The 18,254-nt window shown below is 37.0% G+C and overlaps 1 protein-coding gene across 9 annotated transcripts in view; it reads right to left on the reverse strand.

Annotated features, from left to right (window-relative positions):
• The window catches only part of CPLANE1 (ciliogenesis and planar polarity effector 1), a 254,183-nt gene that overhangs the window by 194,903 nt on the left and 41,026 nt on the right, over window positions 1-18,254 (reverse strand). For 7 of the 9 annotated variants that reach the window (XR_005210980.1, XM_037799359.1, XM_037799360.1 and 4 more), the window contains exons 16-17: window positions 17,852-18,016; window positions 1,010-1,183 (exon numbers count right to left, since the gene is read on the reverse strand). Coding sequence is in view for 8 of the 9 variants with exons in the window: in XM_037799359.1 (XP_037655287.1) it covers window positions 1,010-1,183; window positions 17,852-18,016 (339 nt within the window). In the remaining variant the exon portion in view is untranslated. The remainder of the gene's footprint in view (window positions 1-1,009; window positions 1,184-17,851; window positions 18,017-18,254) is intronic. The other 2 variants (XM_037799363.1, XM_037799361.1) reach the window with 1 other exon arrangement.

Raw genomic sequence — 18,254 nt, forward strand, 5'->3', positions numbered from 1 at the left:
TGGCCCCTGCCTAAATCTGACCTTATCTCAGAACACTCTCTACCTTGTCCTTTAGGCTACAGCCATACAAGTGTTTCAGTTCTTCAAGCATGCCAAGTTTCTACTTGCTTGGGGCTTTTGAACAGGCTCAGGTTAGAATGCCTTAGCCCTGATGTGTCCATAGCTGGCTCTTTATTGTCATTAAGAGGCCGGCTTAAATATCACCTCCTCAGAGAGCTCTGAATTCCCAATCCAAAATAGCCACTTCGTCACTATTACATAACCTTATGTTAATACTCTGCATAACAGTTACAGCCATCTAACATTTTTCTTGTTTATATATTCATTTATTAAATTTTCTGTCTTTAACTATTGGAATGTAAACTCCATACAAGAAGAGAAAGAAGAGATACTTTATCTGTTTTGTTCACAGCAGTTCAGATAAATCTGCTTCATATTTAAAAAAAAAAAAAAAACTACAAATATTTTCATACTGTCAATTTCATATGGTACAATCTAACATGTTCCCTGTACTTAGAACACTGCTTGGCACATAGCAGGTTCAATAAAAGTTAAAAGAATGAGTATCATAGAAATTTGTGTGCATGTTTATCTTCTTGAGGACAGGACAATAATCTAGCACAGATTAGGTGCTATGCTGACCCTAGTAAAGAAATCCTAGAGGAAAGTAAATTGCCCAAATAAAATTAAATTATAAATTTAGCAGATATAGAAAATTTGCTGAATCTTCGAATTTCTGTATATAAGGCGGCAGTCCTTTCAATTTAAAGATGGAAACTATAAAATTCAATTTGCCTAAAACTTGTGACCAAAAAATCCATATTCACTAAAAATGAATCCATGAGATTAACTTGCTCAAATCCTCTTCACTCAGTCACTGAGCACCTACTATATGTGAGGCATTAAGCTAGAATAGTATTGTTTCCATAAAATAATGGATCACTATACAATATGATTTTAAATATTAGGTATAAAAACAAAGGAGAAAATTATTTGTTTACTACATTACCTGTTTTAATATGAAGTGGAGGAAGAACATTCACATTATGAGGCGGCGGAATGTAAAGTGGCTGATTGGTGAAATAGGCAGCCATGAAACGTGCCATGGCCTGTACAACCGTCACTGCCGCCTCCGGATGAACATTTCCAGGAACTTCAAACTCATAATAAGACTTCTCAGGAACTAAGGGATATAAAGCAAATAACTAAAGGAGAGTCTGATCAAACTAACAGAAAGTAATGATACTTAAGTTCCCGACATTATACAAGAAGAAAACTATAATTTTTTTCTGAAATGAACACCCCTGGCCTACATAAGCCAATTTATAACTGTTATCTATACATTTTGAAGACAATAAGAATAAAAATAATTAGTTCATAATTAGGAGAACATACACATAGGAACTGTTCACGACTTCAACAGTTTTATTTTAAAATATGGAGGATCTATACAAAACAATAAAGCCATGATGAACTTGGAAGCTTAGCATTTCACTGTTTATTTTCCCTTCTTACTTCCCTCTCCAAATTTTTTTTTTTTTTTTTTTTTTTTTTTTTTTGACTAAAGATAGGGAGAGGTTGACTACAAAAATAATCTGGAAAACACCAGAACAGTGACTCTTAATACTTTTTTCTGTATCATGAGATGTGGGAAGTATACTCCCATTAATAGAATAGCAGTGGCTCACTACCATAATATTCTTTTGGAAAGTAGTCCAAAGCATGTGGGATGAAAGGAGAAGGCCTAATGGGGAGATTTGTAACAGAATTTCTGGAGTGATTCTGATATGCCCTTGCAGGAGCAGAAGATATGGACCATTCCTAATGGATAATAAGAATTATAATTGAAACTGGCAATTAGAAATTTGAAAATAAATTGGTTGAAAACTACTAAACATAGATAAATACTAAGTTAACATTAATAGTTTGAAATATATGGCCACAACAGAAAAGACTTTCTTTCCTAAAAAGCATTTGGTACATATTCACTAGAAACTAAGTTTTATATGGACATGGATCATTCCTGTCTTGTTCACTGTATTCCCCAGAACCTACCATTGTTCCTCTCATATTGCAGGTGCTCAAAACAGTGTTTTTTAAAAACAATCTTGAGAAATTTTACTAGCTTTCAGGCAATGTCCTCATTTGGTCACTAAAATTTTGAGTAAATTGATACCATTTATTCATATTAAGTTAAAAATACATGAATAATCAGCAGGAGCCACTGGCTTTTAAAATGAAACTGAGAATCTTCAAATTTTAAATTAATAGAGGGAAGAATATATGCAGCGGTGTAGAAGGATGAAGCTGGAGAGTGAGGTGGGGATCAGATTTTTTAAATGTTTCTGTGTCATGCTAAATGGTCTAGACTTTAACCAGAACACAGAACACAGAAGCAGATTAGATAATTCATTCAAGGAAGGTTTGAGATGAGAAGGAAGAAAGAAGAAGAACTGTTTAGGGCATTAGTAGCAATCTGAGTGAGGCATAAAAGCTTGAATGAAGGTAATGAATGTGAGAATGAAGACAAGCAGATAGATAAAGGAGAAATTAAAGTAGAATAGAAATGACTCGATGATGTAATCTATGGGGCCTGGGGGATGAGTGTGAGGAGGGAACTGAAGATGAGTGTCAGGATTCTGACATGGAAGACTGAATGGATGATGGTGCCATTTACCAATGTAACAGAAAACGGGAGGAAGTTGGCGTGGGTAGCCCAGGCAGCAGCAGAGATTAGCTTAGTTTGGGGCATGTTGCATTCCACATGCTTGGGAAGATAACCAGAGATCTGGACAATGGAGCTAACTGGAGAGGTTGATTTGATCATACGTGAGAGCTCATATTAGGTGCTCAGTAAATATTTGTTGAATTAACATTAGAGTGGCTACAGCTTTTACCCTTGGTGTCTTCTACACATGCTTTGAAAAAAATGACCTAATTTTACTCAGCAGTAGTTCCAGCAGGTGGTGCTGACCTAAGCAATGTTTAATTCACAAATGGATTCTTGATGAAAGATCACCACTTATTTCTTGAGCAGACTGCACAAAGTTGGCCTTATTTGATTATTTTAAGTATTTTCCTGATTATTAATCAGCATCCTTGGTTGTGAAAAAATTATCTGGAGAAGCCTGAAGTTCCTCTCCCTGTGAATGGGTTTGGATATGCTCTTCCCAATGCTAGGGCTAACACACAGCCATTTGAAAAAGCCTGTTTATTACCAGTGGATCTATTTTTGGACACCTTTATAGGAGCTTCTTGGACACTCAAAAGGACTGGTGAGATGAATGCCTTAGAAAGTAGCACAATATATTAATAACATATCAGCAAATTCATTTTAGGGTCCCCAGGCCCTAACACATAATAGGATGCCCAGTTAATGTTGGTTGAATTAATGAATCTGTATGGTGCTTTAGACTACAAAGTGCTTCCTGACATGTTATTTTATTTGGTCTTCACAACCTTTCTTGTCAAGCCAAGTATTATTCTCATTTTAAACATGAGGAAATTCATATACTCTTGGCAAGAATGTTTTCTGTATCTCTGATACATCTGTGGACAGAAACAGCCCTGGCTGTCATCTCTTAATAACATATTTTATGTCCTAAGTAATATTCATAATTTAGCCATTGAAAGACTTGTGACACTTTGAGATGCTCTTATTATTTCAGAATGACTTAGGAATAAAGTTGACCTGAAGTTTTTGAGTGCAGTGCATCTTTTCTTGCCCCAATAGAGTGCTGGTTTATATTCATTGCAATGTAGGCTAGTTTACAAGTTAATGAGCAGCAACAATTTTGTGACATAATACTTATAACATGATTTGAGCATGAAAATGTGTAAGCTTGTCCAAGCACATGTCATATACTCCAGGCACACCTTTGCATACCTTCTTAAAATTCCCTTTCTGTCATAAAGTTCCTATGTGGTATATAATATGCTAAAAAAAAAAAAAAATACATGAATAAGAATTTTTTTTTCCTCCAGGGTAAAACCTAATATAAGAATTATATAAAGGCAAGACCTCCAGTATTTTTAATCATACGAAACTCATTATGTAAAATTCAGGAATAAGTCCCTTAAATAGGGAGCAATCTAATTATAAAAGATATGCTCACAGAGTAAACCTGCATCAATTCATTATAAAAAGTTGAAAGGGTAATTCTATATATGGCAAATGATGATGTTAATAATGACAATCTTATGCAATAAAAATTAAACTATAACTACATACAACAATATGGTAGGAGTGCAGAAAAGAGTTAAAATAGCAACCTTGACTGTTATCCTTCAAAAGTCCTGCTTACAAGGTTGACCCTTGACTAGAGTCTGGAAACTTGATTTTTAGGAGGGCTCCCACTACCCTAACTGATAAAAGTGGCTCACTGGGCCTGAACAACTGGAACAAACAGCATGGCTTATGCTCAACACCTGCTTTTCGTCAGGAGTCTACAATTTTGTTACATGCTAGGCAAAAGGGGGCTATGTGACCAGCCCCCACTAAAAACTCTGGGAACTAAGCCTCTAATGAGATTCCCTGGTAGCTAATTATATGTGTATATAAAACACATTTATATATGTTGTTACAACTCACTACTGGGGGAGTTAAGGGCATCCTGTGTGTCTCTAATGGGAAAGGACTCTGGAAGATTGTATCTGGTTTCCCACGGACTATACCTCATGTGCCTTTTCCTTTTTCTGGTTTTTCTCTATATCCTCTCATCACAATAAATCATAGCTGTGAGTACAATTATACCCTGAGTCTTAAGAGTTCTCAAATCATCAAAGCTGTGGTTGGTCTTAGGAATCCTTAATACAGCAGGGATATGTTTAATATATTTTAAACATGGCCATTAAAAATTAAAACAAATACATTATTAAAACTTCAACTTATATTGCAAGCTAAATCATGCAGTAATAATACTGGTGGGAAAAACGAAAAAATGACCAGTCATTTAAAGAGTCATATGGAGCAGGAACCCAGAAGAGAAAGAAAATATCACCGTGTGTACTGTCATGTGACAGAAAAATCAAAGAACTGCAAAGATTGTCAGCCAGCCAAAGATACCAACAGGGGAGAAAGCAAGCTTCTAGCCTCTGAAAAAATATTTTATGAGCTGCAATATCCCCAGATAAGTCATAGTGCTATTTCAGAAGAGCAAGAGGGGAATACAGAACAGAACGGAGTAGGCGTTACATGTGAAATATTGTCAAGGACACTGAAACTCCCGGTTCTGAAAGCTGACTTCTGGAGGCTCTTTGGCAAGCTATAGAATGCATATGGCTTATGGAAATTTCTACGTTTCTCATCTGATCCTAGCTTTCTGTGGATCTTCACTACAAGGCTAAATGGAATTGAAGCATCCTCATCTAGTCCTCAGACTCAAAGTTGTGGCTTGTTGGTTTTCAAAAAACCAATCCCTGGAATGACATAATCAACATGGCAACATAAGACATCCCTGCAAAAACTTCTCCAGAGATTCAGTGAATAAAAGGACAAATCCCACTTGCTTAAAACTCTGGAGGATGGTTGAGACTGGAGGACTCCACAAATACAGATGTGAAGAAAAAGAAAAATACCAGGTAGGAAATTGCTGTCCTGGAACATAAGTCCAACTCCCTCCCCTCACTCGGTCCCACACAGTTCAGGAGTCCCTGAAGACAGAGAGGCTGGGATCCCGCCATCCCACCGCGGTTACAGACTTTAGGGCCATTCGCAGGAGCCTGCCAGAGCCCCATGCATATCCAGGCACCGTGTCCCAAGTCAGCAGAGACCCAGAGTAGAGAACAAGCCACTTGAGAGTGCTGTATGCATAAGGGCCCAAGGGAGAAAAAAGGAAAGAAACAAAAAAAAGAAGCTGCAACTGGAAAGTGGTGCACTCACTCAACCCAACTGTTGGCTGGACTTCCTAAATGCAAAATGGACATTTCTGGAGTGACCCACCTTTCTGGATTGACCCCATCTGGCTACTCAGGGCAGGACACCATAAAGGGGAAGAAACTGGAGGCAGAAAAGCCTCAGGGGGAGGAAAACAAAAGGGGCATGGAATGAAATTGAACTACTGTAAGACAGGAGGTTCCCAAAACTAAAAAGTGCAAGGAAAACAGGGCACTGAGTGAGGGAAAGAATTTGAACTAATCATAGGAGCTGGGGATAAAATCCTGATCAACAAGAAATGGAAGGGAGGAGCTAAGATGGCGGCATAGAGAGGAGTGGAAGACTGTTAGTCCCCCCCGGAACAATTCATAAATGACCAAAAAAACGAGTAAATAACCTGGAATAACAGCGGGGAGACAAACGTGACTGTCCACTCATCAAACACCAACCTGAATTGGGAGGAATGACCGAGATCACAGCATAAAATCTGTAAGTAAAACTGTGGACCCACGCTGAGAGCCAAGAGCCAAGAGCCCCTCCCTCATGGAAGCCACGCGGTGCACTCTCTCAGTCCAGCTCCAAGTGAGGTTTTAATATTAACTGCTCAATACAGACAGCAAATCCTCAACAAGGAGACAGAGGCTTTTGGAGACAACTGACCTTGGGAGAGTCGGGGGACATACCTGTCTCACGACAGGAGCCCAGAGGATCGGGTGCTGTCTCTGGCTGATGGGTGAACCTGGGAGTTTTTCTGTCCCTTTCTCTCCCTGTGGAGAAAACCTCAGCTGTTCTCAGCCCGCAGCACTTTGCAGTAAAGACAGCCTCAGACATTTTTAAATCAAAACACTTTGATCAGCAGAGTCACAGAAACAAAGAACTTATTGATATGCAAATGACATCTCTGGAGGGGGCATAGCTTCCCAAGAGGAAAGGGAGGGGCCCAGCTCTACTGTCCATCTTTCAGTCTTTCCGGAACCAGACCCCAAAGCCTGGGGAAGAAGAGCCACAGGCCACACCCTCTTACACAGGCAGCGACAGGTGCATCTGTCCAGCACAATAGCACAGGTGTCTCAATCCTCTAAGAAAAGCCATCAGGGAAACCAGATACTGAAATATTACCTCTTTCTGTGACCTGAGCCTGTTCTCATCTGGGAAAACCTGATTGGGGTAGCCTAGGAGGTGAGATGCCTAGACAACAGAAAACTACAACCTACACTAAGAAAAACAAAGCTATGACCCAGTCAAAGGAACAAACTTACACTTCAAGTGAGATATAGGAATTTAAACAACTAATGTTATATCAATTAAAAAAGTTTAGAGAATATTTCACAAAAGAGATAGAGGCTGTAAAGAAAACACTGAGCATATATAAGGCAGAAATTGAAAGTTCAAAAAAACAACCAGAATATATGGAAATGAAAGGCACAACAAAAGAGACTAAAGACACAATGGAAACATACAACGGCAGATCTCAAGAGGCAGAAGAAAACACTCAAGAACTGGAGAACAAAACACCTGAAAGCCTACACACAAAGGAGCAGATGGAGAAAAGAATGAAAAAATATGAGCAATGTCTCCGGGAACTTAAAGATGAAACGAAGTACAATAATCTACGTATCATTGGTGTCCCAGAAGGAGAAGAGAAGGGAAAAAGGGCAGAGGCAATAATAGAGGAAATAATCAATGAAAATTTCCCATCTCTTATGAAAGACATAAAATTACAGATCCAAGAAGCACAGCGTACTCCAAACAGAAGAGATCTGAATAGGCCTACGCCAAGACACTTAATAATCAGATTACCAAATGTCAAAGACAAAGAGAGAATCCTGAAAGCAGCAAGAGAAAAGCAATCCATCACAAACAAAGGAAGCTTAAAAAGACTATGTGCGGATCTCTCAGCAGAAACCATGGAGGCAAGAAGTAAGTGGTATGATATATTTAAGACACTGAAAGAGAAAAACCGCCAACCAAGAATCCTATATCCAGCAAAGCTGTCCTTCAAATATGAGGGAGAGCTCAAAATATTTTCTGACAAACAGACAATGAGAGACTTTGTGAACAAGAAACCCACCCTACAGGAAATACTAAAGGGAACACTGCAGAGTGATAAGAGAAGATGGGAGTGTGTGGTTTGGAACACAATTTTGGGAGATGGTAGCACAGCAATGTAAGTACACTGAACAAAGATAGCTATGTATATGGTTGAGAGAGGAAGACTGGGAGCATGTGAGACACCAGAAGAAAGGAGGAAAGACAAAGACTGGGATTGTGTAACTTGGTGAAATCTAGAGTGTCCAACAATTGTGATAAAATGTACAAATATGTTCTTTTACAAGGGAGAACAAGCAAATGTCAACCTTGCAAGATGTTAAAAATGGGGAGGCATTGGGGGAGGGATGCAATCAATGTAAACTAGAGACTGTAACTAACAGAATCATTGTATTATGCTTCCTTTAATGTAACAAAGGCGATATACCAAGGTAAGTGCAGATAGGAGGTGGGGATAGGGAAGGCATGTTGGACACTTGACATTGGTGGTGTTGTCTGACTCTTTACCCTACTTTGATTTGGGGTTGCTTTTCCTTTTGCTACTTCCTGGCTATCATTTTTTTCCTCTTTCTTTTCCCTCTCTACCTTCTTTGATGCTCCCTCCTGCCTTGTGGAAGAAATGTAGATGTCCTTATATAGATAGTGGTGAAGGTGGTGAACACAGAAATATGTGACCATACAGAGAATCATCGATTATTTACTTAGGATGGAATGTATGGGGTGTGAACAAAACCATCTTAAAAAAAAAAGGGGAGGTTGATGTCAAAACCTCAAGGGCAATATACTGAGTGAAATAAGCCAGACACGTAAGGACAAATATTGTAGGGTCGCACTGATAAGAACCAATTATTATATGTAAACTCATAGACATGAAATATAAGGTACCAAGATATAGGACGAGGCTTAAGAATGGGGAGCGGTTGCTTAATATGAGCAGATGTTCAACTAGGATGAATTTAAATGTTTGGAAATGAACAGAGGTGTCAGTAGCAAGATGTGAGAATAACTAACAGTGCCGAATGGCGCGTGAATGAGGTGAAAACAGGAAGCTTAGAGTCATATATGTCACCAGAAGGAAAGTTGAAGGTCAAAAGATGGGAATGTATAAAACTGAATCCTGTGATGGGCAATGTCCATGATTAACTGTACAAATATTAGAAAACTCTTCCATGAACCAGAACAAATGTATGACAATACAACTAGAAGTTAATAATAGAGGGGCATATAGGGAAGAAATATATACCTATTGCAAACTATATACTACAGTTTGTAGTATTTCAACATTCTTTCATAAACAGTAACAAATGTAATATACCAACACTACGAGCCAACAATTGAGGGGGGTTGGTTAGGGATATGGGAGGATTCGAGTTTCCTTTTCTTTCTCTTTCTTTCTTTTTTTTTTTTTTTCCATCTTTCACTTTATTTCTTGTCTGGAGTAATGAAAAAGTTCTAAAAATTGAACAAAAATTAAGTGTGGTGGTGGATGCACAGCTGTATGAGAGTACCAGGGGCAACTGATTGTACACTTTGGATCTTTGGATAATTGTATGGTACCTGAACAATCCCAATAAAAATTAAAAAAAAAAAACAAAAAAAAAAAACAAATGGAACAGATCAAGATTCACAGGTAAGGAACAAAGGAAAGAAAGCTTTCTTCTGGATGTGAAACAACTGCACAAAAAGTACAATTTCAAAAATTGAACTGTATATCTAGGGCAAGAATCAGATGATAAGATCTGAAAAAATCTGATAAGTTAAACACAGGCTATTCTAAAGGTCTAGAATAAGGTGGACTAGGCATCAAGAAGAGCCTTAATAAAAAGCCAATCAATAATAAAACCCTGGACAACAGAGAGAAGCTGACCTTCAGAGTAAACTCATTAAGGTAACAATATACATGGATATTGGCAAAAAATTGCAAGCCATACCAAGAAACAGGAAGATATGGCCCAGTAAAGGGAACAAATTAAGACTTCAGAGGAAATACAGAATTGGAACAAATCATCAAAGATGTCCAAAAAAACCTATTGAATCAATTCAAGGAGATGAAGGAAAATATGGTTAAAGATATAAAGGACATTAGGAAGACATTGTGTTAGCATAAAGAAGACCTGGAAAGTATAAACAGAGAAATAACAGAAACTATGGGGATAAAAGCACACATAGATAAGATTAAAATACACTGGAAGAATGCAACAGAAAATTTGAACTGAAGAAGAAAGAATCAGTGATCTAGAAGACAGGAAAATTGAAATCTTACAGAAGAACAGAGAGAAGAGATGGGAAAAAATTGAGCTGTATCTCAGGGATCTAAGTGACAGCATGAAGCACACAAACATATGCAACCTAAGTTCCCAGAAGGAGAAGGGAAGGGAAAAGGGGCAGAAAGAATATCTGAGGAAGTAATGGCCAAAAATGACCCAGCTCTAGGGAAGAAATAAATACATACGTTCAGAAAGCACAACATACTCCAAACAGAATAAATACCAACAGACCTACTCAGAGACATACTAATCAGAATGCCAAATGCTAAAGAAAAAGAGAGAACTCTGAAAGCAGCAAAAAAAAAGCAATTTGTCACATACTAGGGATCCCCCATAAGGGTAAGTTCTAATTACTCTTCAGAAACTATGGAGGTGAGAGGGAATGGTAGGATGTATTTAAGGTATTGAAAAAGAAAAACTGCCAATCAAGAATTCTTTACCCAGCAAAATTCTCCTTCAAAAATGAAGGAGGATGCAGGGCAAGACGGTGGCATAGAGAGGTGTGGAATTTAAGTTAGTCCTCTAGAGCAACTAGCAAATAGCCAGGAACAACCAGTAAATAATCTGGAACATTTGTTGAGGAATATCCATGACTGCTCACATGTCATACATCATTCAGATATAGGAGGAACAGCTGAGATCACAGCATAAAGTAAGTAAAAACTGCAGACCAATGCCCCTTCCCCTGGCACAGTAGGCCAAACTGCAAAATTTCTGTTGTATGAGAAAGAAGCAGTCCCTGTCGGAGCAGGGAGGGGTGGCTCAGCCAAGCTCCAACTGTGGTTTTAATTTAACTGATTTGGACTCCTGAATACCACATACAAGCTCAGATAGGCCCTGAGCAAACAGGAATCTGTGGTTACTCCTGGCAGAGAGGAGGCAGGGCTGAAGAAAAAAAAGAAATAAAAATATATACACACACACACACACACACACATACACATATATATACATAAATACATACATGTACATAACTAAATAAAAAGAGAGGCTTTTGGAGACTGCTGAGCTCAGAGAGCTGGAGAACAGCTGTGTCCATAAAAAGGGACACAGAGAACTTGGTACAAACTCCAGTCAACTGGCAAAACTGAGGGGCTAGAGACTGGCTCTGAAAAGGGGCTTTTGCTATTTTTCCTTTTTTCTTTTCGCTCTCATTCTGAGCAGCTCATTAGAGAAAGCCTCAGGCATTTTCAATTGGCAGCAGCTGACCTAGGCATGGGTGGAGTTAAGAGAGTCAGAGACAAAGGAGAAATTCAAGTGTAGGAAAGAACCCCCTGTGGGTTGTATCTTTCCTAAGAAAAGGGGGACAGGGCACAGCTCAAGTGATGGCCTTCCCTCAGGGGACTCAAAAACAAACCAACCAACCAGAGACAACTTAAGCTTGGCTTCTGACATCTTCAGCCCCTGGCCAGGACTAGGTCCACTGTGAAGTAAAGGAACTGCACCTCTTTAGACTGGTGGGGAGCTGTAGGCTGACAAGCACCACCTGCTGGGCAGGATAGGAGAAGTACTGAGTCTGACAACCTGCTGCTCAGGGCAACCTGAAACTGAGTACACTGTCCTCCTGAGACCAGGGCCCCTCTGGTCTGGGCAAATCTGACTGGGGTAATCTAGGAAATCAGATGCCTAGACAACAAAAAATTGCAAGTCATACTAGGAAAAATGAAGATACTGCCCAGTCAAAGGAACAAACTTACACTTCAAAATGAGATACAGGAGTTGAAACAACTAATTAAAGATGTTCAAAAAAATGTGCTAACCAATTCAAAAATCAAATCAACATGCTGAGGGAAGAGAAGGCTAAAGAGATGAAAGATTTAAGGAAGACACTGGGCAAATTATAAGAAGAACTCAAAAGTTTGAAAACAATTGGCAGAACTTATGGCAATAAAAGGCACAACAGAAGAGATGAAAAACACAATGGAGACATCACAACAGCAGATTTGATGAGGCAGAAGAAAGAATTCATGATTTAGAGGACAGGACATCTGAAATCATATACACAAAGAACAGAAAAGGGAAAAGAGTGGAAAAAATACCAGCAGGGTCTCAGAGAATTGAATGATAACAAGAAGTGCATTAATATATGTGTCACAGATGTCCCAGCAGGAGAAGAGAAGAGAAAAGGGGGCAGAAAGAATAATGGAGGAAATGATCACTGAAAATTTCCCATCTCTTATGAAAGACATAAAATTACAGATCCAAGAAGCACAGCGTACCCCAAACAGAATAGATCCGAATAGATCTGGGGATTGCCCTTATGATGTTTGTTACTGCAAAGGAGAGGCTAAGCCTACTTACAACTGTGCCTATGAGTCACCCCCAGAGGACATCTTTTGTTGCTAAGATGTGGCCTCTCTCTCTAAGCCAACTTGGAAGATGGACTCCCTGCCCTCCCCCCTACATGGGACATGACTCCCAGGGGTGTAAATAACCCTGGCAATGTGAGACATGACTCCTGGGGATGAGCCTGGAACTGGCATCACGGGATTGAGAAAGTCTTCTTGACCAAAAGGGGGAAGATAAATGAAACAAAGTAAAGTTTCAGGGGCTGAGAGATTTCAAATGGAATAAAGAGGTTATTCTGGAGTTTATTCTTAGGCATTATATAGATATCCCCTTTTTAGATTTTAGTGTATTAGAATAGCTAGAAGGAAATACTTGAAACTGTTGAACTGCAACCCAGTAGCCTTCATTCTTGAAGACGAGTGTACAACTATATAGCTTATATAGTATGACTGTGTGATTGTGAAAACCTTGTGACTCACACTCTCTTTATCCACTGTATAGACAGATGAGTAGAAAAATGGGGACAAAAAGTAAATGAGTCATGGGGGAGATGGGGAGATGGGTTGTTTTGGGTGTTCTTTTTTTCACTTGTATTTTTATTCTTATTTTTAATTTTTTTGGAGTAATGAAAATGTTCATAAATTGATTATGGTGATCAATGTGCACTATATGATGATACTGTGAACAACTGATTGTACACTGTGGATGACTGTATGGTATGTGAATATACCTTAATAAAACTGAATTTTTTTAAAAAAAGTAGAAGGAGGTAAAAACAAATACTTAACTTCATGTTTGGAGGAATTAGAAAAAAACTGCAAAATAATCCCAAAGCAAGCAGAAAGAAAGAAATAAGAAAGCTTAGAACACAAATAAATGATATTGAGAATAAAAACCAAACAAAAAAATATACATAGAATCACCAACATCAAATGTTGGTTCTTTGAAAAGATCAATAAAGTTGGAGGAAAAAAAAAAAGCAACCCTTAGCTAGACTAACAAAGAAAAAGAGAAAATGCAAATAACGAAAATCAGAAATGAGAGGTGGGGGACATTGCTATTAACTCCACAAAAATAAAGAAGATAATAAGAGGATAGCATCAACAAGGCTATGCCAACAAATTAAGAGAACCTAGATGAAATGGACACATTCCTAAAAACACACAAACAACCAACACCAACTCTAGAGCTCATGGAAGACCTCAACAGACCAACTACAAGTAAAGAGATTGAATCAGTCATCAAAAACCTCCCAAAAGAACAATCCAGATGTTTCTGATGATCCAGAAGTCATCAGGACCAGATAGCTTCACATTTGAATTCTACCAATCATTCCAAGAATGAATACCAATCCTGCTCAAAGTCTTCCAAAGAACTAAAGAGGAGGGAACACTAGATAACTCATAATTCTATGAGGCCAAATGCACCCTAATACCAAAGTCAGATAAAGACATTACAAGAGAAGAAAATTCATGAACAATTTCTCTTATGAATATAGATGCAAAAATCCTCAACAAAGTAATTGCAAATAGAATCCACCAGCACATTAATAGAATTATACACCACGATCAAGTAGGTTTTACTCAGGTATGCAAGGATGGCTCAACATAAGAAAATCAATTAATGTAATAATATACCTCATTAACAAACAAAAGGTAAAAACCACGATTATCTCAATTGAAGCAGAAAAAGCATGAGACAAAATTCAGCATCCTTTCTTGATAAAAACACTTAGAACACTAGGAATAGAAGGAAACTTCCTCAATATGATAAGCTACACATATGAAAAACCCACAGCTAACATCATACTCAATGGCAAAAGACTGAAAGCTTTCCTTCTAAGATCTGGAACAAGAGAAGGATGCCTACTGTCACCACTGTTACTCAGCATTGTGCTGAAAGTTCTAGCCAGAGCAGTTAGGCAAGAAAAAGAAATAAAAGGCATCCCAATTAAAAAAGAAGTAAAACTTTCACCCTTGCAGATGACAGGCTACTATATACAGAAAGTCCCAAAAAATGTACAAAAAAAGCTACTAGAGCTAATAAACGTCATCAGCTAAGTTGCCGGATCAAGCGCAAACACAAAAATTAGCAGTGTTTCTATACACTAGTAATGAGCAATCTGAGGAAGAAATCAAGAAAAAAATTCTATTCACAGTAGCAACTAAAAGAATCAAATATCTAGGAATAAATTTAACCAAGGATATAAAGGATTTATACACAGAAGCTAAAAAACATTGCTAAAAATCATCAAAAAAGACCTAAATAAACGGAAAGACATTCCATGCTCATGGACTGGGAGACAAAATAGCAGTAAAATGTCAATTCTACCCAAATTGATTTACAAATTCAATGCAATCCCAATCAAAATTCCAACAGCCTACTTTGCAGAAATGGAAAAGCTATCTGGAAGTATAAGGGGCCCCAAAATAGCCAAAAACATCTTGAAAAAAGAATAAAGTTGGAGGACTCACACTACTTACTTTAAAACATATTACAAAGCTATAGTGATCAAAACAGCATGGTACTGGCATAAGGATAGATATACTGAACAATGGAATCAAATTGAGAATTCAGAAACAGACTTTCACATCTATGGCCAATTGATATTTGACAAGGCTGCCAAGTCCACTCAATTGTTAAAGAATAGTGTTATCAACAATTGGTGCTGGGAGAACTAGATACATCCACATTCAAAAGAATGAAAGAAGACCCCTTTCTAACACCATATATAAAAATTAACTCAAAATGGACCAAAGATCTAAAGATAAGAACCAGGAATAAAAAACACCTAGAATAAAACATAGGGTAGCATCTTCAAGATCTTGTGATAGGCAATGGTTTCTGAGACTTTACACCCAAAACATAAGCAACAGAAAAAAATAGGTAAATGGGGCCTCCTCAAATTAAAAACTTTTGCACATCAAAGGTCTTTGTCACAAATGTGAAAAGACAACCTACTAAATGGGAGAAAATATTTGGAAACCGTAAGGGTTTAATATCCAGAGTATGAAGAAATCCTACAACCCAACAATAAAAAGACAACCTAATTTAAAAATGGGCTAATGACTTAAATAGACATTTGCCAAAGAGGAAATAAAAATGGCTAAAAAGCACAGGAAGATATTTAACATACTAGCTATTAGGAAAATGAAAATCAAAACCACAATGAGATATCATTTCACACCCACTAAAACAGTCACTATTAAAAAACCAGAAAACTACAAGTGTTGGAGAGTTTCTGAAGAAATAGGAATATTAGTGGGAATGTAAAATGGTGCAGCCACTGTGGATGACAGTTTGACAGTTCTTCAGAAAGCTAAGTACAGAATTACCATATTACCTGGCAATCCAGCTACTAGGTATATAGGAAGAGCTGAATATTTGCACACCGATGTTCACTGCAGCATTATTCACAATTGCCAAAAGATGGAAGCAACTCAAGTGTCCATCAACTGATGAATGGCAAACAAAATGTGGCGTTCACACACACACACACACACACACACACACACACACACACAAAGGAATGTCATTTAGCCACAAAAAGGGATGAAGTCCCAATGCATGCAATAACATGGAAGAATCCTGAGGACATTATGTTGACGGAAATAAGTAAGACACAAAAGGACAAATTAACTAATTATAATCAGCAAACTCACAGAGTTAGAATCTAGAGTATAGGTCACCAGGAGATTCACCGGGGTTAAAGGATGGGGACTTGACGCTTAACTTGTACAGAATTTCTATTTAGGTTGGTCGTAAAGACTTGGAAATGGATGGTGGTGATGTTAGCACATTATTGTGCATGTAATCAACAGCACTGAATTATAAAGGTGAATGTGGTTAATAGGGGAAACTTTAGGATGTACATATTACTAGAATAAAAAGTAAAAGATAAAACATAGGAGTGTACAACACAGTGACCCCTATTGTAGACAATGGACTATAGTTAATAGTAAAAAGAATGTTCTTTCATGAATTGTAACAAATGTACGATACAAATACAAGGTGTTAATAATAGGGCAGCATATGGGAAAAGATCCACTGTAAATTATGGATGATAGGTAATAGTACGGGTTTAATAATCTTTCATCAATTGTAACAAAGGTAACTACTGTTTTAAAAAGTAGTACAATTATAAAAAAGTCCTGCCATCATTTGTAACAAATATTCCAAACCAATGAAAGGTGTTGGGGGTGGGGTAGTGTATTTTATGCACAATTGTTTTGTAAACCCGCAACTTCCCTAATAAAAAAAATTTTAATTAAAAAAAAAAAGCCATACATAATCTTTCACTCATACATAGTTAGTGGACCTTTCTAGAGGGCAATTTGATAACAAGAATCAAACATATTTAAACTGTGGATACTCTTTGACCCAGGAACCTCATTTCTAGGAATTTATCATAAGGAAATTGTTAGTCATGTTCATAAAAATTTATGTACACTGTAGTATTATTTTAAAATAGTAAATATGTGGCAACAACATAAAATGTGCAACAATGAGGAAAAGGATTAAATTTTTAAAAGAGTACTTATTGAGATTGGAAAATATTCATCATAATATTAAATTTATAAAGATTACAAAACACAGTATTACCACTGTATATGTATAGAAATACCCCCCAAAAAAGGAATTAGAGTGATAAGTGATTTTTTTCTTTATAGTTTTCCATATTTTCAAAATTGTCTAAAATGAACAAGTAATACTTTCATAATAAAAACATAAAGTTAAAAATATATAAAAGGAATAAATAGATAAATTTTATATAAAATATTTTTAAAAGGAAAAAATCATAAACCACTATAACAGTGGTTTAAACCATAAAGAACTAAGTTAGCATGACCTCCTTTCAGAAAGTTCTGATACACTGGGTCTTTCAGACACATTCATATGCACAGTATATGACTAATAGTCTCTCACCTTAGATCTCTTATAATATAGTTTGTTTTTGTCCACATATTTTTTTCCTTCTGGTCTTTGCTTAACTTTAATATATCTTGTAAAGGGGGGAATCCAAATACTGTGTTTGTAGGCTCTTAAATAGATAAAAATCCTCAGAACACCTCAGAAAGTGAATTTTATCAATTTACTAAACAATTTTAAGCAAAACTTAACTAAAATATAAATTATATTAAGGAAAAATACTTGGGTACCTGATTGTCTAACAAATATGACTAAACAAATTACATCAATTCAGCAGGCAATTGATGCTATGCCCTGGGGATCCAGAGAGAAAAAAGACATGGCCTTGCTATTGAGAAGCTCAGAGTTCAATCGCCATCAATTTTGTGTATAAGTAATTTCATGTCTAAACCTATAAATACAAATTAATGAGATTAAATATACTAATTTTTAAAAACCATACCTGAACAATCTTCATTTTGTTTTACATGTAAGTGGGACCATCTCAGTATTTCTCTTACCAGATGATCACACAATCCTTGAGCATCATTCAAATTATAGCTATAGAGGTGGCAGTATAAGAGAGAAAGACAATAGCGTATCTGAAGAAAGCATGTCCTTCTTCCTCCTTAAACAGGAAATAATTAAGCTTATATTAAAAATATGTTAGCAAGGTAATATTCTTGATCTGAATGCCAGTGAGATGGACATGTTCAATTTGTGAAAATTCCTCAAGCTATATACTCATAATATGTGAATTTTTCTGTCTCTATTTTATGTCAATAAAAAATTAAAAAAAAAAAACAAAAAACCATCATCAGTACTTTGCTTTTTTTCTTTTTACGTTCTGAACAATTTTATTTTCT

Source organism: Choloepus didactylus, chromosome 11, assembly GCF_015220235.1.
Source record: "Choloepus didactylus isolate mChoDid1 chromosome 11, mChoDid1.pri, whole genome shotgun sequence".
Taxonomy (NCBI): Eukaryota; Metazoa; Chordata; class Mammalia; order Pilosa; family Megalonychidae; genus Choloepus; species Choloepus didactylus.